The following is a 23403-nucleotide window of genomic DNA, read 5'->3' on the forward strand; positions in this document are numbered from 1 at the left end:
TGAGCAAGGACAGAACAAGAGTCACAGAGGGAAATATGAGCCCTCAGAGAATCCTTCCTAATTCCACCTATAAAATATCATTTTTCAGGAGAGATGTATCAGTCCTACAAAGGGTACTGAACCTTTCTTCTCCTTACTAATCATTTTTATGTTTAATTTGCAATGCTTCGTTTCCCCACACGAATTGACTATCGCTGGTAGATAAAGCTGCGAACGGCCCTTTTAAGTTCAAATGATGGTTCTAGTTGCACATTCCTCAGTTAAAAATGTGCAGTGTCCTTCTTTCCTGGCATGTGCTAGCAGAAGTCATGGGGTGCAGTCTGAGAAATAGCCTGTGCTTGCTTTATTGTTGTTCTTTCCTTCCTCTGATGGCATGAGTCAGGGATACTGTTAGTCTCTGAAATGACAGTGTCTCCATTTCAGCAGTTACTCTGTCCATTTCATTGTTTTACTGAGCTCTGGCAGGCTATAAAGTTTATCTCGAGTCTGTGTAGTTGACAATAAAGGGGCAAATTTCTGAAACTCTAGTGGGATTTCTAGAGAAAGCTCCTTCCCGCTTTCCTCCTTGAAAGGAAGCAACCTCCTGCAACCTCACCAGCCCAGTCCTTTCCTCACTGGGCTGGGGCTGGACTCCTTTATTGGTTTCCTGTGTAAACGTGGGTTTGACTTGGCTTCTGTCAAGGTTCTTGCTGAAATGGGTCCAATGCTTTATCCTCACGGCCACCCACGCACGTGAATTCCTGGGTATCATAAATCGGTTAAGATCCATGCAAGTCATGGCACCTCTCCCTCCTCACCCCTTTGTCCACCCCTGGGGAACTGTGCAGCATTGTAAATGGGGGCAAATGCGGATAGGTTTAAGGTGGGGAGCTTTTGTTCTCTGCAGCTAAGAGATGGCAGCAGCAGAGACATAGTCTGTGGAAGGGCATTAGGGCTCTTCGATAATTAAAAGCAAGGCTGTCCTTTAAAGCTGGATGTGAAGTCTGATGAAGTCAAAGGAGAGATTTCTATTGATGTCAGTGAACTCTGGATCAGTCCCTTCCAAAGCAGCAAGGAATATGGTCCTAATCAGATGATGCAATTGTGGCTAATTACTCATATATTGGCAGCTGGATACTATAGAGGCTAAAAATAGGCTTAGCATCTATGCAGGACCCTAAACAAAACTTCACATCTTTCAGGAGTGCTCATTAGGAAAAGGGACAGATCCTGTACTCAGGAGGGTATTACAGCAGAGGCCAGTGGGTATTGTGTCCTTTGGCAGCTCAGCTCCTTTGTATGGTTAAATGAGAACACCACGTATTTTTGGATTTGGCTCCACTTGTAGGTGTTGAAAGCTTGAAAGCCTATATCTGAACAAATTTTAAAGACTGCCTCCCCTTCCATTTCAAAACTGCATTTTGCAAGGTGTTATGTTCCTTCAGCTGCTTTTGATAGCACTGAGACAGCACGATACCTTTTAGGGCTATGCATATAGATAGTCAAAGACTTTAGGAAGACCAACATTGGATTTGGTTATTTAGATCAAGGATACATTTGAGAGCACTTCAGAAACAGCAGGCCAGTCAGCAATTTCACGTGTAGCTCTTGATTTGAACTTTGAAACCCCAGCAAAGCTGGGGTATGTGATCCCAAGACTGGGCTTGTCTAAACACAGAAATCGCACAGAACTCCAGTCAGAAAAAAGCAAACATAAAAACACTGAACAAATGCAGTGGTCATGGGTAGCTAATCGTCCCACTCAGGAGCCCTGGCGTTCTCAGGACACAACCGTTATCACCTAAAATACTACCTGTCCCACTGCAGCCTGGGTTTGGTCTCCTTGCCTGTGGATTAGGCATAAGGAATATAAAACAAAATACATGCACAAAACCCTTGTGTTTCCTTTGCAAAATCAGGCTGTGCACATAGCTAATTCTTTTCATGTTAATCTACACTTACAACCCGATAACAAGCTAGAGCTTTCTTCTTAACCAGGCTTGATTAAATTTGGAAGATTTCTTCCCAACAGGAGAACCCTTTCTGCTTTCATGCAGTAAACATGATTTTGTGCTTTCTGTATTTCCCTTTTTTATTTTTATTTCAGGAATTCTTTTATTATTATTATTATTTTTATGAATAAGCTAGTTTTAAATCAATTTCAACAGCTGGAATTAATTTTCCTGTTACTGACTCTTCACTTGGGCCTGTCACAGAGCGGGAGGCTTTCTATTAGCATAAACATAACTGAAAGCTCTGGAATTTGCATTAATGTACTTTTAACAAGTTGACAGTCTTTTGGCACACGCTCCTGAGATCTGAGAAGCAAGGGAAAAAAAGACTGTATTATACCTTACACTGGCTGGATTGTAAGAAGCTGTCAGGTAAAACCTCAGGTTTCTTTTCCTACTGCAAAAATATTGGACAAAATACCCACTCATAAGCAGGTGCATACATCTGACAATTTTGCAAAGTCCTTATGGCTTGCTCCTGGCCTCTGACAGAGCACGCTCACGACTCTGGAGTGAGCTGTTTTATTGTTATTTAATGGATGGGGAACTCAAACGAGGGCTGGAGGTGCTGAGGTGCAAAATATTTTACAAAGTTTTTAACAGGTCACAGGAAATGTATAGTTTAGTGAAAAGGGCTATGGACCCTTTGAGAAGCGATCCGAACCCTGCTAAATAAATTGGAAAGTGTCAAATAAGGAGGTGGGCCCACAAGCCCCTTATTACCTCGAGGCAGGGAATTTTAAGAGGGCTCAGCATGGCAGTTTTGCCAGCAGGTGACAAAATCATAAGTTAAGACCCAAAGACTGTGGCAGTAGTTTTATACAACTGTGATTAAACCCAGTAATTACAGTGAGGGTCTTCCCATCTCCTTCCACCTCCTAACTGGTAAGTGAACCTTGTCTTCATTAGCCACAGGCCCAGAACCCAATTTCTGGATAAACAGAAGCTGGCAAATGATGTGGCAAGGCCTTGAAGGAGGATGCAGAGGTGTCTGTGTGCATGGGTGCTGTCATTGCTGGAAGCTACAAGTTAATTGAGCCCCTGCACTGCGGGCATCAGCTGTGCAGATAGCAAGCTTTGGGGGGCTCTGGACCCCTCAGCTATGTAGGTGATTTGCCTGCATATCAGTGGGGTTTGATATGTGTAATTAAGAAAGAAATACCTCTTTGACTACTACTTGGGATAATGATGTTAGAGTACTTGTGAAAAATGTACAAGCCTACATCAAATTTATGTGTATATTTATGTGTGTATTTCTAGTAACACTAGAAAAGTAGGCAGGAAAAAATATTTGGACTGCAGTTCAGGCTTGTATCAATTGCCACGGGAATAAAAGCAATACAGAGAATTGAGGGAATCCTTTAAACTACAGGATTTCTTAAATTGACTTCTTATTTGACTGTTTATTTAGGCCCTACATTAAGACAAAAATGTGTGCTTAGCCAGCTCCTCCTGCTGGATCCAGAGCAACTATTAGAGCTTATTTCCGCAAAGATATTGCTGATGCTGGCTCCAGAACAGAGAGGAGAGGGAGGCCTGGGAGAGCCTCTTGGTGCTCTGGTGCTCAGCTCACCCTGCAGCCAGGGCCTTGTGCAGCTCCCCCCGGCTCAGCACGCGGGGGCTGTCGTTTTGCTCACACAGGGGAGCTGCTGCCAGCGGTTTGGAAGGGCTGTGGTATTTATCAGCTTCAGGCTTTGTTCCTGGGTTTGCCTCTTTGAGTTTGGACAGGCCAAAATGGTACCCACTTGGGCTGGAAACTATGAGTCGATCTCCTGGCCAGCGCTGGAGCAACGTGACGCTGCTTACAGTCAGCCGTGTGGCAGTGGGCTCGCTGCTGGGAAGTGTCACCGAAAGGTCTGCTAGTTAACAGCAAAGGAATTGTAAATAGCTGAAACCTGACTGAATTCCTCTGTCAGCTCATGACAGGATCCTTCTGCCACTCCTCTTCCTGCCTCTTCGCTCTTGAACCACAATCAGTTGTTTGGGAGAGAACGTCTGCTCTCATGTGTGCAGTTCCAGTTGCTATCATCACACTCACTGGGACTGTTATTTGTCACCTCTAACAGGGGGAGAGTAACTTAGAGCTGTGGAAGAGCAGTATCCTACCAGTCCCTTCCACGTCCTTTGTAGTTTTTCCCTTTCCCAGGTGATTCAAGGCCCCAGAGACACTAGCAGGGGGCAGAGGCAGCCTGTCCAGTGCTTCTTAGCTCAAGGGCTGCTGTCCTCTGTTGTGTGGACTGATGAAAAGCACTCGAGGTGCATCTGCCAGCTGTGACAATCACACCAGCTTTCCTAAGATAACTTTAAACCTAGGTCTGGCACATCTGCTGGTGTACTTCTGTCTGCAACGATCTCTGTGCAGGTTTCTGATCCAGCCAAGGACCACACGTAAGTGCACAGCCCGTGTGGGGCTGGCTGGCTTAGAGCTACCTTGGGAAGACTCAAGTTGCAGTGTATGAGGCAGAGAATGGGCTGCAAATGCACAGGAGCTTCACCCAACTGACAGCTACACACCCTCCTTAGTCAAAAAGGAGATGTTTTTCCTCTTTCACAAAAGATTAGATGTTTCCCTACCTGCCAGCTCAACCCCTTCAATTCCTGTGAGCCCAGAAATCATCCCAAATGCTGGAAAGGGGAAAGGATGACTGTAGTGCTAGAAGCAGGGGCCAGCAACTGCTCTTGTGGCAAGCAAAGTGATCTGAAGCTGAGGGCCTGGCTGCCTATGCCAGCGTTGACTTCAGCAGCGCCAACAGTGGGTGTTGCGTGAGCCAACGCTGACAGCGCCGGGCCCACGGCCAGGGGACGTGTGTGAGCGGTGGGCAAAGGAGCTGCGGGCCAACAGGGCCTTGTGGTGATGGGAAGAGGAGTGTGGGAGGGGAAGGGGCAGAGGAGGTTGGTTTAGAGATACTGTCCACAGCGCTGATTCACCGGGCTAATCGGATCTCGGTGGCCTTTTTCCTCTGGTATCTGCTCTGGGCGTCTGTCACTGTTTTTGAGAATTTATCTTTCTCATCAGAGCTTGGTGTATTTTTTTTTTAGTGTTTTTTTCCTCTTCATTCAATGCGTGTAAGAGGAAAACATCTGAAAACAAAATGTCCTTTTCTCAGAGCTCTGCTCAGCAGGCCTGTGATGAAGTTTCTCCTTGCTCTGAGGAGCGGGGGTGCCCTGCGTCAGTGGGCAGTCAGGGCTAACTACAGCCTCGGCTGAATTTTTCCTTTTTTCTTTTTTTTTTTTTTTTTGGTGAGAGTTCTCAGTTCCCTTCCATGCTCAAAGCAGTACGTCAGGGCCATTAGTTCCTTTCTTCTGCAGAAAATGTTGCTTATACGTTCATTGTCATCGAAATATTCACTACGGCATAGACCCTGTGTGGGTGAATGTCTGGTGCCTTTCCTTTGGTCACCTTGTTTCACCCAAGCTTTAGAGATGCCAGACTGATTTAGAATGGCAATCTTAATGTGTAATTTTCTTGTCTAGTGGAAAGCTTTTAGTATAGCTCAAGTTGTGGTACTGTTACCAGAGCAAACTGTGGAGCTCCGTTGTGTCCTGTGCCGTCTGACTCACTTGGTGTGAGGTGAAGCCATGAGCTATGTGGAGCTCGTGATGATCAGCACGCCAAACCTCCAGCCTCTGCAGCATGGAAAGAGGGGTTCAAGTATTAGTTATCTGTCAGCTGAAACCTCCGCTTCGACCCTGCCTTATCTGTTAAGCTGAACACAGCACGAGAGGGGGGCTAGTTGGGGAGCATCTGATAAAGGAACGTTAGCTGTACAAAGCTACTTTGGTGAGACCTCTCCGTAAACATCATCTGTTGCTGATTTAGCTTTGCATGTTTACAGGCAGACGTTTGTTGATTATTTCTGCTTTCTGGAGGAAATATTTTTTAAATATGGAAATGTGTGGAGATATTTGAACAACCACTTAGCATCTATTTTGTATTACCTAGAGACCTTGTAATAGGGCTTCACCGAACAAGAAACAGAATATGCTTAGGGGAGATACACCTTGCTGCAAGTAGGTCGAGGCAGCTCTGGCCAGGGAAAACAGCTGGGGAAGGGGAGACCAAGCACAAGGGGCAAGGTGTCCACTCAGGGCTGTGAGCAGGAAGGTTGGGAACGGAGCTGCGCAAGGCTGCAGGTCTTCTGGCTCTGCCCAGCCCTTAAATAAACTGCTGTCACCCCAAGCTTAGGTGGGCAAGTGATAAATTAGATTAACTGTGTTAACCATGAAGGCAAATGGTATAATATTGCAGTCTCTGCAGCGTTTTTGCCTTCTCATGATGTCTGGCCTAAGATCCTGAGCTTTTAATGGGAGAGGTGCTGGTTTTCTTGAGAATAAAGCGTGATGCTAATTTTGCTCTTTTTCTGCATGCAAAGTGTCAGAGACAGGAAAAGACGTTCCTGCCGTTTAAATATCAACATTCAAAGAGTGTACTTGAGTGTGTCTATTGGTTTACAGGTCTGTATAAATCAATATATTTGCTTGTCTAAATTTGAGAACTTGGGATGAGGCAATAAAAGTAGATTACATGCAATTATAAATGGAGACAGACTGTTCTGACTTGTTTTAAGCTACTTTGGTTCAGAATTTGTGTGTGACTGAGAGTCAGAGTCTTCCTTGGAGTTTGTGTTCTGTGCATTTCAATTTCTCCTATCCGGAACATGAGAATCTCAGGAGATCAGCTGAAGGCTATACTATCACAACTGCAACCCAAACAGGGCTGCTGTTGGATCCTACCCCAGCCTATTTCCTGAAGACAAGTTCTGACCTAGAGATCTAAGTTATTTCCACATACCAAAAATGTAGAAATGCCAGTTGGCCGGTGTGTTCCACTGCCATGGATTGACTTATGATAACTCTGTTATGGCTGAATGGCTGCTGTAATGTAAGAAGTCTCATATGGGCTTCCAGAGACTATTCTTGAAGTAAAACATGGTTTGCTTGGAGTGTCTTGTCCTGTCTAGGCTATTGCTCTTGTCCTTCCTGCTCACTGGTTGCTTTGACCTGATCCTTACACTCCAGAGCTGAGTATTTCCATGCTTGTTCATTTTGTACTTTAATTAAGGATTTTCAGAAGCAGTCAGGGTTGACCGAACTCTATTCCTACTGAACCCAGAAGATGTTTTCTCTCTGTCTTCAGTGGGAGCTGTAGAGCAGGGCTTGGTGATGTTGGAAAGCCCATGCCAACTGACTGTGCAGGTGGTGCAGATGCTGTGGGCTCAAAGAACCACATGTTTCATGGCAGAAGCAGTATTTTTGAAGACTGTTGAGGAAAACTGGCATGAGAGGTTGCCTTGTCTAGGAGTGTTGTGCAGGGTGTAGGAAAGACAGCCCAATGCAGTTAGAAGAAGTGGAGGATTCAGTGGGTAAATATGGGGAGCATTTGTTCCTGAAAGGAACTTGTTTCCTTCTGCTCAGTCTAAAACATGTCTCGTTCCTCTAATTAACTTTTTTTTCTTTTTATCCCTGCAGGCTATACTGAATCTCCTCTTCATGCTACAACGTTCCTACTCTTGAATGTGTTGTCCTTAACTCATTCCCACAACTGCACCAGCCATGAGGGGACTGGGAATGCACTGCAATGCTCAGGGGCATGTGCCAAGTCCATATTTTTCTGGGACCAGTGGTAGGCCACCACCAAGAGCCCTCTCCCACCAGAAGGTACGTGCCTCTTGTTGATGCAGCCAGCGTATTAGTGGCAAGAGCTCAAACTGAGCTTGAAGTGCATGGGGAGGCTGTAGAGAGGAAGCCCAGGTTAGTGGGACTTCAAGGTAACCTGTTTCATTGTCATCACCCAACACTTGAGAACCTTCCTGTGATACCAGGATGGGCATTTGTTACGGTTATCACAACGGTAAAATTGTCATGGGTAAAAACATCCCATTGTCCAGAAATACAAGACAATAGTGTCGGCAAAGAGGGCCCATCCTCCACACCCCCTTCCCCTCACAACTCCTCCACACTCAGGAAGTGGCAAGGCTGTACTGTGTGGCCAAAAACAAGGCAGCAAAACTCTAGTGAAAAAGGGGAGTTAGAGCTGATCGGTAAGCCAGGCATGGGCACTGAACATCTCTCAAGAGATAAGTCTCTGATGCTTGATTCTTTTCAGTCCTTTTGGAGACCGTGATAAGGAGGCGGCAGTTGCTTTGTCAGGGTTGCTCACGCTCTTTTGTGCAGTGTTCAGTCACTGAACTTGCTCAGATAAGACAAACATCTAAACTCCATTTCCGGAGACACATACCAGGCTTTGCACTCAGGCAATGGTTATACCAGCAGTGGGCTACTAGAGGCAAAACTGATCTCGAAAGGCTGTGAGAAGGATTCTCCATAGCAGCTGGTGCTTCTGCATCTCTTGTGCTCCAAAACTGGAATCCAGACTTTCCAAGGGGCCCAAAAACGCTGGGGTATTTGGCAAAGGTGGCCACTGGTATCCCACTGGGAGCAGTGGTGGGGTGAAGGACTTCTGAAAAACTGATCCAAATTCTGGGTGCTCTGGGCTTTGCAAAGCTGGGCTCTCACAGAGTCCAGTCCCAGGCATGTATCCTCTTCACTGGATTTGTGAGTTCTCGGTTGTCAGAAGCGAACTTGTTGTAGGTAGCAAGAGCTTTGGTTGCTGCTGAAAAGCAGCCTCAAGAGAACAGAAATGTGATTGATTAAAGCAAACCAAGTCTGGACACAATTGTTTAGTACAGACAGTAAAGGAAAATGTACAGGGAAATGTAAATCTGAAGGGAGTTTTGTAAGGTGTCAGGAGGTGATAAATGGCTGAGTTAGAAACCAGTTGGCATGCTGCTGCATGAGGGGATGGGGCAGCCCTTGTACCTGTGCTTGGCTAGAGTTTCTGGCTAAAGTCTTACATAAAGGGATGTGTTTTGGGGATCATTCCCAACTGGAAGGAAGGAGCACTCCCTGTTCAGTTGCCCTAACTTCATCTTCAAGGTTTTCTGTAGAGGGATTCCAAGTAACTACTATGCTTGATTTAACCTCTGAGCTCAGAGAAGTCTTTGCCAAGTCTTTGCTTGGTATGGGCAGATATATGCCAAATGGATACAGCTGTACCTGCTTCAGTAGAAGAAGCAAACCTGTGGGTTTCAGGCGTTTTGTAATATATCTGAATAAGTATTCCTTGAATGATTTCTGGCACCTGACAGCCTGGCCATGAGCACTCAAGCTTTTGTTTTCTGGCTGGGTAGGGAAGTAAATAAATCTAACAAACCTTTGCACCCCAGAAAAGACTCAGTTCCTCAGCAAGGGGACAATTCCCCAAATTGAATAGTAACAACTTGCAAAATGCTTGCTTTGTTCTCCTAGACCTGGGATGAAGCATGTCCTCACTGTGTGCAACCAACTGTGAGTGACCTTCTGAGGTCTCCGGTCCACATAAAAATTCCATTTTTGAAGTGTTGGTTTTAGTGTGTAGCTTTGTGCTTAGCCTAATGGGAGGCTGACTCAGTTAGCCTTAGAGGACATGGGAAAGTACATCAGTAGTGGAAGGAAGGGACTTTTGGGACAAAGCATTTTTTGAATTTCGTGTGAGGGAGTTCCTTTATTTTCATCCTGGAAAAAAAAAAAAAAAAAAAAAAAGTGGGATTAATTTTAATTTACATGATGTTGTGGGTCCCTGCCCATTAACTCAGGGCTGGCCCCTGGCAGCCTTGAGACTTGGCCTTGGTGGAGCTGCGCATTCAGCCACTTGGTCCCCAGGACGCACTGAGAGTGTTGTCACCACCATGTCCCTGGGAGATGTTCCTCCCGGTGACCCTGCACTGTACTCAGCTTAACCCTCTGCTGAGCAGCAGTTGCATCACTTAGGCACCTAATCCCATTTATAAACCAAGATACCAATTATAAGATGTCAATAAATTTTCAGAACCCTACAGTGGAAAGGCCTATTATTAGGTCATCTAGGATATAGTTCCGTCAGTGCAGGGTTATTCAATTAACTGGAATACAAGTCATTAGTATGGGCTTTTCTTCCTTTTTTTTTTTTTTTTTTTTTTTTTTTTTTTTTTAATTGCTACTACCAGAGCAATGATTTAAGGCATTTCTGAATTTCACTGGCACTTCCTTTCACTGCTCATGGTCAAATACTAGGCCTCAGGCATGTGATTGTGTCCTCCTGCTATCTGCAGCAGCATCAGATCCTGTCCTGAGAGCCTGTTTCTGGGAGGAATAGATACACACAGACCTCCTCTCCTTTCTCGTGCCGTGTTGCATTGTTACAGGTAGCTCAGAAGTGCTGTGTAATGGTGTGGATTTCCCAGTTTTTCCACTGTGTTTTTCTCCAACACGTGGGAGCTGTTTCGGAAAGCAGTGACCTAGTCACAGTGCCAGGGCCTCAGTAAATTCACGACCTCGTGCCTCTCAGTTTTTCCTGTTTTCTGCTGATGTGCTGTGGAAATTGGAATAATGTGTTCTGCCTGCAGGCAAAACCTTCCAGCCCTGCTGTCTTACAGCAGTGTTTCCCAGATGGAAACGTTTCTCCTACTTTATCTGAATATACCTGCCAGCCTCTGAGGTGGGATGTGCCTGGTGTGCTATGTGCCTGATGGGTGAATACTCCCCCCATGTGCCCATCCGTTCTGGTGTCTTCTGGTTCCCCCAGGCTTTCATTTCACTCCTGCTCTTCCCATTCTCCTTCCCCAGGCTGGCTGCCTGCCCTTTGGGAAAACCTACATGTCCCTTGTTGTGGCAGGCGGCTCGCTGTGTCAGGGGAGCTCCAAGAGCTGCCCGAGTCCTGAGCAGTGAAACTTTGTTTTTTCAAAGTCACATTGACCTGAGTGCTGCAGCAAACGTGTATGGTGTCTGCTGCCGTTGTTTCGCATGAGGGAGCTGCAGTCAAATATTAAAAAGGCAGCAAGAGCATTAAATTATTCGGCAATGGAACATTGTCATTCCTCCATAAAACTATTTTGACCTGTAGTTTTCTATGGAGTCCATTGCTCTTAAATGTGCAATGAGAAAGGAAATTAAAAATTAATCTTTATTTCCATCTCAGAAGAAAACCTTAATTCTCTGCATTGAAATTATACTCGTAATCCAGGGTAATAAATTATAGTTTTTAATTGCAGCTAGTCACAGCCAATCAAACGGAGACGTCTCTCTTTCTCTCGCTTGCTTTAACTTTGCTATGCAGAAGATTTCTTGGAGTGCTGGGAAAAAAAATCACGTACATTGACCCAGGCTCTTAATATCATGCAGAATAAGCCCTGGACATGCTACAGCAATAAGGCTCTGCTCTTTTCTGGCACCCTTGAGCCAATGACCCGAAAGTACCTTATGGGCAGTGATTGCGCCATAGAGCCAGGCACAGGGAAATGGGCAAATTCTGCCATGTCCCCGTGGAGAAGGTGGTGTAGCATCTTGTTCAAGGTTACATACCATGAGTCAGGGTTGAGCTAGGAACAAAATTTAGATCCTGATTCAACTATTTTTGACTATCAGACACCACTCCTCCTCTGAGCAGGGACTAGGAGCCAGCATGCCCTGCTCTGGCCCACTGCCCAAACACCTGAGCTCTGATACCTCTTCTAACAAAAAGAACAGGTAGGTAAAGCAGGTGTTTATGCTTGGTGTCTCCTGCAGGTAACCTCTGTGTTCTTTCACATTACAGTACGTTGTAGGCAAGCAAAATGTTTCTTGGTGTTTGACATTGCCGTATTGTGAATGATGAAAGCTACCATGGAAATGGGCTCGCTAAGGTATGGCACGCTTTTAGCACAGCAAAGGAGGTTTGTTCCCAAATAACTGATGCTTTGCATGTGCCATGTTCTTCTATTGCTATCCTTCAATGTTTGTCTGAGTACTTGCATACTTTCCGTTCTTGCTAGATCATCCAGGCTGTCATCTAACCACTGGTATGGTGGCACTTAGCCAGGGGTTGTTGTCTCCAAGAGCAGCCCATAAAGTGTTCGAATACCTATGCAGTGTACCTGAATTCTTTTGTAGTACCTTTGTCCAAGCAATCCAGCCTTGGCTTTTTTTTTTTTAGCCACATCATATCCAAACAATGAACCAGACTTGTATGTAACAGGGAGGATTTTAAAGGTGTCTTAATACTTCCAGGCTCAGCTAGGAAAAGAGAGTCAACAGGAATGGAATCTAGTTGGAGAGAGAAATAGGTAAGAATCTACAGTTTTAATAACAGCTGCTAAGTCTTTTTCCTAGCTTTTTCTTAATTGCATCAGTATGTGGAATAGCGTACAAGAGAAAAAGGACAGCAAAGTGGCAAAGAAAAAAAAAATGAGACAGCTGTGGGAATGTGGTCCACCTGACATAAAAAAACTTCTACAATTGCATAGTGTTATCAATATATTCACAGCAAAGGTGTTTGTTACTAATCAGGATTAGTCTGGCACATCTGTAGTCTTTAATTTGGAAAAGACTGTAAAATCTCTGCCGTCAGGGTCTCCAGGCTGTGACCACTATTCCTCATGAGCTCAGTATGACTATTAGCAATGAGGAGTATGGTGAAATCCTTACTCCAGGATGCATAAAAAAAGTGCGGACAATAAATCTAGCACTGATTTTGACTAAGAGCACTTATATTCGTGATGATTAGTCCCAAGATTCCAGATATGATGTTTATGGGGTCTTATTCTCCACTGGTAGTTTAATAGAGAGCTTTAGCTGGGCAAAAGAAAACAGTGTTGGCAAAACATCCCTCTGTCATAGCTGATGTTCAGGCCCTCACGAATTCTGCTGCCCACCCCACATCACTGATGGTAAGCTGTCGTGCTCATCAGCCAGGGCTGCTGTCTATGGAGGATCTCTGAACCATGCACTAGCTGGGAAATCCCATGTGTATGTCCCACAAAGGACCCTTGTGCAATTAGAGAACCCAAACCATGCACATGCTCTGCTGTCGCAGCCCTCGGGCAGCCTTGGAAGTAAATTAGAAGATTGCAAGGAGATAAATTTCAGTATCCTGAAGTTCTGCCACCTTTGGGCATCTCAGCTTTTTTCATTACACAGAGATGTCCTGGGAATGATGGTGGTGTGTGGATCAGCAAGGGCTGCTTTTGGCTGAAGTCACAGGGATGTAGCTGAGCAGCTTGCCCTGATGTATTTGTCTACATTTTGCTGCTAGCAGTGTGCAAGTTTTAGCCTAGATTAAAGGTGCCTTATTTGTGCTTACGTACTCTGATTGCATCTGAATTGATTTGTCTGAGCTGCTTTAAATGTGAACCCTACCACTTTTCTAGGCAGTATTCACCATGCCACAACAAGTTGGATTGCTTGGAGACTTTTCCTGGTGGTCTAGTTGAATTTTGCAGTTAAATTCCTTCTTTTTCCTTTCATTCTGTTTCTGCCAATTGTATTTACCTATAAATAATTCTTTGCCTTTTTGGGGAGCATTTAAGGATGAGTCAAAGCTGTTTGGTTTTTCCTCTCCTTTTCTGTTCCACACCTCGCCAAATCAATTGAATCAGCGTTTGGTCGTTTGTACTATCTTTTTATTCCCTACTTTCTCTTTTAGGTATCTACTCATAATGCAGTATAAAACAATTGCGGAGCCTGTTCTCCTAGCTGTTGATACTGCAGAACAGCATATTCATCCTGCTGCTGAGGTAAGTAACAAACGTATCCTCCTCTGGATCACGAAAAAGATTCTTAAATTTTGAATGAGGCATCTTTGTGGTGCAGCAAGCAGAGACTGCCAGTACCATACTCACCCAAAACCTCTGCTTCCCAACTGGGAGCAATCAGTGAGAACAGAGAGCACCCAGTGGGCTATAACTTGTGTCTATATACAAACAAGGCTCCTTCTGGAAATTAAATGGTTTATCTAAAGTTATCGGACTGCTGACTGCTCTTTGAGAGGTACTCCAGGGCTGGGTAAGTAACTGCAGTCCTGCTTGTCAAATCCAAAGGAAGAATGATCCTGGAATTTATTGTCCTGTATGCGTAATTTTTGTATCTAGGAAAAGAAGGATTTATGGACTAAACAAACATGTTTCCGGAAGACGATGGCAGCTGTATGCCTTTAGCAGTAGTGGCGGCATGGTGAATGTATCTCATCAGAAAATCTTTATATTTTATAGGACAATAAAATTAGTGAATGAAAGCAAAAAGGGAGGTATAATGGATCTGGATTTTAACAAGCATATGAATCAATATCTCATGAGATCTTGCCTGAAAAAATGTAATTGTGCTGTGGTGAGCAAGGACATGCAAAGAATAAGGGAAAAGAAGCAGCAGGGTAGTCTTGTGACCATGGTTGGAGATTTGACCAGGACAGGATGGCCTGGCTTTCAGGGCTTAGCCAGCGGTTTTAATTCCTTGCTCTGCCAAGAACTTTGCAAGGGCACATCGCTACTTTTCTCTGTTTTGGTTTGCCATCGTTCAATGAAGGCAGTTCCATTGCCTGCTTGCTTGTGAGAAAGATGGCATTTCAAATCGAGACGTGCCATGAACCGTGGCAGTGGAGACCGCACAACAATGTCAGATTTTCCACCCCATCATATGAGCAATTATAAGAAATTATCAATTTCTCATCATTTCATGCTTTATGCACAAAGGGAGAGACTCTGGTTCCTATTGGAATTGTCGCATTTCGTACACGTTTTTCATCAGTGTGGTTATTGATGCAAGCTGCGGAAATGAGGAGAAATCAGGCAAAAGGTCTTTGTGATTATTGGGTTAAGCTCCTCTCCCCAAATTACTGTTACTCACCTCTTACAGGCTGATTTTTTTTTCTTTGACTTAGAGTTGTGTGGGAAGAGGAAAAAGATTTATCTGGCATTTGGAAACTTCCTGTAGCAGCAGCAGGAGCGAAGAAATGTCTTTGCTTTTCCTCTGTCCTGGCAATAAGTAGGAAGAGGTCTTTGGGGCTGCACAGTGATCCTTCAGGCTTACGGCCATGTCACTTGGTGTTAGCTTGGCTTTCTGGTGCTTGGGAAGGAAGAGCATTGGCTGTTGCCCACCCCCCGAACACGTGTGCTATCCGGAGAGATTGTCTCCGGCGAATGCTGAGCAGCTCTTCTGTATCAAACACTTCCCACCTTGAAAACTTCCTTGGTTAACTGCTCATTTCAAAATCATTATTAACGTATTTGCACAGGGATTTTAGAATTTAATTAGCCTCTTTTGAACTGCTCTTAGTGTGTTTGTCTAGAGAAACAGAAAATCCCTCCATGACTTGTTTGCTTTCTTCCTTTGCTGGTTTTCACTGGAAGGGAAAGATACCGATGGGCTTTGCGAGGCTGCATCCTCCTGGTGCGACTGGTGCTGCATCTGGGGAGGAGCTGCGGGGCTCTGCAAAAGGTGCTGCTGCTTCTGCAGTGCATCAAGGCCCCCCCATGCTATCGAGGGTGTGTGAGCATCGGCACAGGCCAGGCTGCTGAGCTCAGGAGGGCTTGGTCCACTGGTGACAAGGCACTCCGTTTCCATTTGGAGGCTTCCTTCGAGTTTTTTTTCCTTTTGTCCCATCCTGCTTTGAAAAACAAGGCTGGGCAGAGCAGGGTTTCTGGTGTTCCCTGCCTGTGCAGGAGCGCACGCATGCGCGCTCTTTCTCTCTAGCAAACCACAGTGGTTATGACCACTGCCTCTGGTACTGCTGTATTGGTCCCAAATTGAGGAAGGATGACTAACTTAATCACTTGATAGTTTTGATTTCTAAAATTAAACAGCCTGCCATATGTGCAGCACTGTTACTATATTTATGCCAGCAGTTAGCAGACAGCATTGGCCAAGTGAGAGGGGCTTCACAGCTGCAGCCTGTGCCTGCACTGCTCTTGTATGCACACAGATGTTTCTCCCCCCTTCTCCTAACTGCAGCCCTGTAGACATTGCTCCAGGAGCAACAGCACTAGTGCTCATAGAGCTTTCTGGACAAACTCTAAGCCATTGCTTCGTAAAGGTGTCCTGACACACCTTGGTGCATCTCAGCTTCCAAAGAAAGGGTGGAAGAGCCCACGAGGCTCCAGCTCCATCAGCAAAAGCAGCTGCTCTCTGACATATCAGGGAGAGCAAGCGAGGTCCAGAAAGGCTTCCCTGAGGAAACGGTGGGTGCTGTCCCCAGCAAGTCCCTCGGAGGGCTGTGTGTGGCCCCGGGGGATGCGTGGCAGCATTCTGTCCTGAGCTGTCTGAGCCGTTGGGTGAACGAGGGGCTGAGATGCCCTTCTCTCACCTTCGGCTCTGTAGGAGCTCAGTTAGCGCCATGCGGATTTATTTGGATTCTAGGGGAGAGGAAATAAGAGGAATAAGCACTGGATAAAAGCCAAGGTGAAACGTACAGAGGTGGAAGGAGCAGGGCCTCTTTCTTTGGAGGAGGACAGACTGAGGGATGAGATGTTAGTTATTATTTTGGTTCGGGCACCATTCCTCTGATTTCAGACATGTTACTCAGCTTTGTTTTCTAGCAGGAAATCTGGTTCACTTGGCAGGAGGATTAAGAGATGGAACTAATATTTAGCACTACCCAGCTAAGAGTGTTTGGGTGAAACTGAAATATTTTGACATGTTAGATATGATTTTACTGACTGACTTGGTGACTCATGGGTGCTTTTGTTTGGTGTTAAGCAGGTGTTGCTGCAAAGCATCGGCAGCAGCATGCTTTGGTAGGGTTGTGTGCTTGTTGAGGAGGTGGCGGGGAGAGGGTTTGGTTTTCATTTGCTTAGGCTTCTTATTTGAAACAATTGGTACTCTTGGGGATTTCTTCCTTGTGGAATGGAGCTGCATGGATCTGGCAAGTGTATTTAAGGGGAACAGAGAGCATCCCAGTCCCTTAGGACTGTGTCAAATTAAGAAATCCATCTACATTACGTCAGAAAAAAGCAAATTATAGACAAGTTTCTGTCAGCAATGCAATGCTGTATGCTCTCCTTTAAGGATGCGTGAACGATCCTGGGGTACGGGGACACCCCAGAGCACCAAGGGGTTACCCAACACTTTGCAGCCCTGTGCACCAACCTTTCACTTGTCCCTGCAGCTTCCAGAGGTCACCTTCAGCACCTTCTGTCCAGCTAGAGATTAACACTCAAACAAGAACTGCCTATGGACAAAGGTGTATGAGATTTACATACAACATACATACAGTCTCCCTACAAAGTGCAAATTATTTCAAATTTTATTGACGTATAGGGACAAATTTAAGCACAAAGGTGGTGTTTGGTTTCTTTTTTTTGGGTTTTGTTTTTAATAAAATCTTCCCTCTGGTATTTGGGGTATTTTTTTGTCTGATTGTTTTCCTTCTGTTCCTTGTTTATTGGGAGTCAAGGAGGCGGTAGGCTGGGCTGTTTGCTGTTGTTTATTAAGTTTCTTTTAGGAAGATTTTGAAGTCTGCTGTGGCCAAGGTGTTGAAGTACCTTCATGTGCACCACCTCTGCTCACAGGGCAAGAATCTGACACACACACCAAAAAAAAACAACCAACCTTAGGAATAACCCTTTTTTTAAAAAGAGATGCATCTCTCGCAGCATTTAAATTTTTTAGTTGAAACCAGGGATTGGCATTTCCATGGACTCACACAATTGCTTTTGCTCCTTAAAACAACACTTGCCTTTGGGTGCTCAGTCTCCCTCTGCTCAATTTCTGCATCTGAACAGTCCTGTTTACCTGCATTGTTAGTAATGGTACACGGTGAATTATTAGCATTTGGAAAAGGCTTGAATTTACGTACAGAGAATGCTCTGGGAATGCAAGGGTGACTACTGAATTTTCCTTCATTTAGTTAACTAAGTTCAAGTCCATATTTGGATGCATATTTTAAATGGTAAAATCGCAGCATAAAGGAACTTGCTGTTTATGCCAGCAGGGTATTTGGCTCTCTCCTTCTTGCTGTGCTCTCTCTGCCTCCCATCTGAAAGGGAACACACAATATATTGATCCTAGCTTTTAGGACTCGTTCTATTTATGAACCCAAATTGCAGTATGAAGGTACAAAGAGCAATTGAAAAGGGAAGATCTATATTAGGATGACAAAGAGAATAAATTAAGGCAGCCTCCCCTCTCTAATGGCCTGCCAGGCTGCTGGTAGTGGAGGGAATGCCCCTGTGCTGTCTACCTGAGTGATGCTCCAGCATCAGGGGATTTTCTTGAGCACGATATTGATTTTTGTTACTACATTAAGCTTTTAACTTTGCAAATGGTTTTCTTTGAAGTCATTAATGCTGATGCGTAGCATGAGGGGTGAAATAGCTCCGCTGCTGCGGTGTGGGTACAGTCTGGGATCACTTCCTTCTTCCCTTTCTTGTTGAAGCCCCATTCAGCTGATGTGCCTCGAGGAGAGCAAGGAGAAAAGGAAGTAAATCTGCAAGCCAGGATGGCCTCGGAACTGGGTGAGGAAGACCAATTTTTCAACAAATTGGAGGCAATGGTTTAAGCTCGCTTAGCAGCTGTGAGTCTGGGGTGGGGAGGGTCTGAGCACAGCCCAGGGCTGGTTGTAGGGGTCCTCTGGAGGGGTGTGTGGGTGTGCGGTGTCTCAGTGGGGGCTGAGAGCTGCAGTCAGCATTATTTATTCCTGCCTGAACGATGAATCGGAAATAAGCTCAGCTATCAGGTGAACTCGAAGTGCCCTCGCTCAGGACTGAAGATAAAGGTAGGTGGTGACAGGGCAGGTGTGGAGGGCTGCTATTGTGGAGGTTTAGACCAGGTCCCAGGTTTGTTCCCTTTAAGCAGAGATTAACGCAGATGGAACACAAATCAGTACCTCCAAATGGTTGTGGTTGTTTCAAATCTATCCGGCTTCCCCTGTCAGACAGGAGCTGCTCGCAGACAGGAGCGTGTTACTGCAGACTCAGCTTTGCTGTTTGCAGCAGCTAATTCCTCCATCCCTGTCTCCTCCCTCTATCACTCACTTCCCAACAGTCAGCCTCGGATCAGCCGGGCTCCCTGGTCCTCAGGGTCTGCGTGCATGAGCCCAGCGACCTGGGTCCTTCAAATCTAATAATATTGTTTTGTTTCAGGACAGGGTAAGGAGCTTTCTGCCCTTAACAATCCTGACTTCACTCCTCTGGTGAGCTCTTGGGAGATGTGAAGGTGTTAGAGGCAGAATACCCTGTTACGGGAAGGAGAGAGATGATGTGATGTGATCACAGAAATGATGAATGCTCTAGTGACTCCTGTGTCATCTGGCCCTCAGTTTTTGTTTTTTTGATGTCAGTCCTTCATGGGAAGGAGAGATGGAAGGAACCAGGAGAAATTGTCTAGTCCTTTCCACTGCCCCAGGACGGAGTCAACTCACTTAAAGATCTGTTTTGCTGCAGCATGTAGCACAGTAAGGGCTCTGCTCTCTGCCTGCCTGACCAGCTCCTCCTGTCCTGCTCCAATCTTTGGGCAACCCTCTGCAATGAAGGTGGATGCTACTCAGGTAGGAAACTGCAGTGCCTCTGCACTGCGTGGTTGGTTCAGACAACGCTACTCAGCCAGTGCCATTTCTTTGCCGTGGCAATTAAAGGCATCCCCTTCTCATTCCTTGGGAGGCACGGTATTTAGTCTTGTGTTGCCACCCTTTACCTAAAACTGTAGCTTATACACACAAATGGTGTATGTGATGCTGGGGGATTAGTAACATCTCTGTTTGTACGGTGGTTTAGTTTTTAATGTTTTGTTCTCTATCACGTCTCCATGCAGACAGCTCAAATAAGAGGTGGTCCATCTCATGGCTGGAAAACATTTTCCAGTCTTGCTGATAGCACATGTGCTTGGGGAAGTGACAAGCCTCCCACCTTAGCAAGCAGCAGAGAATTTTCCTCTTCTGCAATCTTCCCCCCTCCCCCAGTCCACTACTGTGTCAAAACCTTGAGTTTTGTGTAAAGTTGTTAAATAAGCTTCTAGGCAAAATAAAAGATCAAAAGGGTCTAATTAGCTGCAGTCTGCTTAGGAATTGTGGATGTTCACCTAGTTTTATAAATTGACACTTTTAGCATTAAAACTCAAAGCAAAAAACGATGTAATTATTCCCCCCCTTTTTTTTTTTTTTGAAGCTTAGGTTTAATGTCTTTATTGAAAATTGGGTACTTCTTTGGCATCTCAAGATGCTTTATTCTATCAAATCTGGAGCAAGTCATTTTTCATTTTGGATTGTAATGTGTTATAAATGATAAGGGCCTGATTCAGAAAGCCTTTTTTTTTCCTTCCCACTGACAGCCTGACGAGAAAACTTCATAGTCACATCACAATAACCCTGAAGATAATCTATGGTTTGAGTCTTTGTGAAACTGCTTGCTTTAATACAAGGGGAAGAGTGAGATTTTGAGCTCTTAGTTAGGGTTCCTGAACCTCACTTGTCATCACAGGATTTTTAGTTCTTTCTATTTGTATATCTTTCACCAGATGTAGGATGCCAAGGGACAAGTAGATATCTGCTATGACCTTTCTGTGCTATGATTGTGGCTCTGGGAGTACTTTGAGTCTAGTTTAAACTCAGAGAAGGTAACAGGTAGTTGAATGGAGTGGTTAAAGAAAAGTAGGAATGAGAGTTACGACTTTTGGGGGGTTTGTTTCCATATGACCTGATCATGTGTCTTGTTTCCCAGTGTCTGGTCATTTGGACATACCATGTATGATTCACTTTCACATGTCAAATCTCACTGAATTTGATCTCAATAACCTGGAGTAGTGTGGGGAGATGAGGGAAGGGTTGTCATGAAGTCATGTGTTAGAGCTGGACGGGTTATGAATAATATTTACACTGTGGCAGGACACACGCTCTCCATTTAGAACCAGAGGCTGATGATGCTGGCCTTTTACTAATGCATAGGAAGTCCTGGTGCCTGCCCCAAAGACCTTACCACCCGTAAAGACAACTGGCAAAAGGATTTGCACAAGGGTGGCTGCAGAAAAGGGTCAGTCCCGTAGTGAACTTTAAACTTTTTTTGGATGTTTATCTAAAAGTTCGTGCAAATGGAGGTGGGTTTCTTTGATCTGGGATTCTTATGGGAACTGTCTTTTGTAATTCCAACTGCTCCCTGGCTTGTGTCAGAAGTGCTCTGAGTGGGCTCTCTCCTGGGATTTGGCACAGCCCAGGTTTTAACTGGGTTGGAAGGAAAGTGGGGCAAGATTTATGCGTCAGAACAGGGCTTGCAGAAAAGAATTTTTTATTGGCATCTTTTATATTGTCCCAAATTCAAAAGTTTCAATTCTTGATGATCATTCTGGGCAAAGGTTCAAGGTTTCATTTGTGCTTGGCTCAGCTTAAATGCTGGAGGAAGGTCCCATGATGGGAGACAGATCCTTTTCCTGCAAAAACAGAGCTGCTCATTTGATGCTAACGTTTGGATTAGAGTCTAGTTTAAGAATCCAGTGGGGATTTGCTTAAATTCTTACAACTCCGCTACTCTGATCCAGTGTGGTGATTAGAGGAGAGCTTTGGAGGTGTTGCTGCGAGAGTCTGAGAGCAGTCTGGCTACTTGCTCCTGTGGATTTTTTCAGTAATTAGAGGTGCTGGGTACATCCATGTATTATTAATTCATAAAGGTTTTCCTGAAAGAATGGGTGTTCATTCTTTATTACTTCTAAATTGTCTTATTGCCTAACTAGTGAACAGGCGTTGCTTTCAAACACCTTTCAACTGCTTTCTGGAAAAGATGCAATTATTATTCCTTTGCGCGTGCTCTATATGGACATAGATAACTTAAGGTGTGTGTATGGTCCAAGCCTTTTCATTTTTGCTGCACAAGTTGCCTACTGGTTTCACTGGGAAGAGGCAGAGCACAGAAGCAGCTCTGGGAGCTGCTGCAGTTTGGTGCGATGACCAGCTGATGTTAGAGGAGCCACTAACATAAGGCTGGTTTTGTTCAGGAGTTAACAGAGTGTCAGTCCCTCCATCCCACCCAGAACAAGAGGAGATGTGTGTTCTGTTTGGCTGTACGTCGGGCCAAGGACTCGACCTCCAGTGAGCAGACTGGTGCTGCTGAGCTGCTCCGTGCTGCTGGGAGGGTTTGTGTCGTGCAGAGCATCACTCCGGGGAAGCCAAGCTTGGACAGCACAGAGCAGCTTCCATCTGGCTCTCATATTGCCGTAATGGTCATTAACTAACACTTTAATGTTTTACAGCTTAATGTTTTCGTTTTAATATTAAACAAAGATTTTCTTTTAAGGGAATTTAGCTTAATCATCTGGTTGCATGGCTGACCTGAGTAGGAGCACCGAAAGTCTGCAAAATTCCCCAAATGCACCAGAGAATGGAAGTCCTTATGATTTAATAAACTGTACAAGATGAAGTAAGTGGACTAATAGGTCTGTGATCTGCAACTGAGGGATGTGGATGTGTGCACATATGAGAGGAAGGAAAACATCACTTCTTCCATCAGATACACAGCTGCTACTTAAGGTTAAGTGAATATACTCTGGTCTTTGCTTCACCTTTCCTAGGTTGCTAATACCAACCTGCCTATTGGAAGATGGTCATTTACATGTGTGTGAATTTGCCCTTTTTTTCCTCGCTTCTCAGGAACCTGCAGGTTTTGTAAATTCCAATTATCATTTAACCATTTAGAAAGTCACCAAAGTTGGCAGATGCACCTTACTGATGCCCATCAAATCTACTGTGCTGCTTCTAGCTAATGCCTGGAGCTTCAGTGCCCGTCCAAAAATACCCAGAGTGTTAGTTGCTAGTTGGGTAACAAAGAGAAATTCTTAATTTGAATGCAGGGTTACAACCACAAAATAAAGAGTTGGATTAGATGGGTTGTTATATCTAGTACTAGTATTACTACTAGATTTGGACTACCTACAAGCTAGGGCATTAAACAGGTAATGAAGTTATTTCTGATTACCTGAAAATGCTCCCTCTTGAGATGGTCATTTCAGATTTGATCTGTCCTTGGCAGAATTGACTTTGCAGTTGCTCAGTGTGATTTCTTAATTGTGTTGCAACTGAGTTATCATCACTAGTTTTATTGAATGCATCCAAAACCAAGGGTAACCTTTTTTGTTTTCTCTAAAGCAAGCTGTCATGGGTGATGATGTCTCCCTCTCCTAGAGAAGACAATGAGGTGTTGGTCCTAAAGCTCACTTCCAATGGTTTTGGCTCTTGAGAATTTCTTATGAGTTCTCAAGCCTCTTGAGAGACATACATCATATTAAAAAAAAAAAAAAAAAGTCCTTTGTAAAAGTAATATTAATTTATATTTATATAATTGCTTATAATTTCTTGTCATTTATAAACTTCATTCAAATTTCTCTTTTGACCATTTTGATTTTGGAAGCCTTCATTAGAGCGCTGGGTTTTCATTTCCCTTTAACTGACAAATATTGGAATCAGACAACGTGCATCTCTGCTTTCTGCTGGACAAGGCCTGCAGGTAGAGACAGTATTTCAGACAAACTTGGATGGCCAGAAAGCTTAGGCAAACTGGGAAGCATTGAGCCCTTCATGTCTGAAACAGAAGCTTTTGATATTTAGTGAGCAGCTGCTCAGGGCGTAGTTAGTTACTTGTCAACTGCATCTTCAAGGGGAAAAAAAGTAAGT

At 44.6% G+C, this 23403-nt stretch overlaps 1 protein-coding gene across 2 annotated transcripts in view; it reads left to right on the plus strand.

Annotated features, from left to right (window-relative positions):
- LOC311442238 (uncharacterized protein) overlaps positions 1 to 23403 on the plus strand; it is a 34815-nt gene that overhangs the window by 4128 nt on the left and 7284 nt on the right. The window contains exons 3-6 of one of the 2 annotated variants that reach the window (XM_084531165.1): positions 7461 to 7649; positions 11602 to 11689; positions 13468 to 13558; positions 18190 to 18268. In XM_084531165.1, coding sequence (XP_084387291.1) covers positions 11655 to 11689; positions 13468 to 13558; positions 18190 to 18268 — 205 coding nt within the window. In that variant the 5' untranslated portion in view covers positions 7461 to 7649; positions 11602 to 11654. Of the gene's footprint in view, positions 1 to 7460; positions 7650 to 10035; positions 11690 to 13467; positions 13559 to 18189; positions 18269 to 23403 lie in introns of those variants that run through there. The other variant, XM_084531166.1, reaches the window with a different exon arrangement.

The sequence above is a fragment of the Aythya ferina genome (genome assembly GCF_964211825.1).
Source record: "Aythya ferina genome assembly, chromosome: 10".
NCBI classification, from domain to species: Eukaryota; Metazoa; Chordata; class Aves; order Anseriformes; family Anatidae; genus Aythya; species Aythya ferina.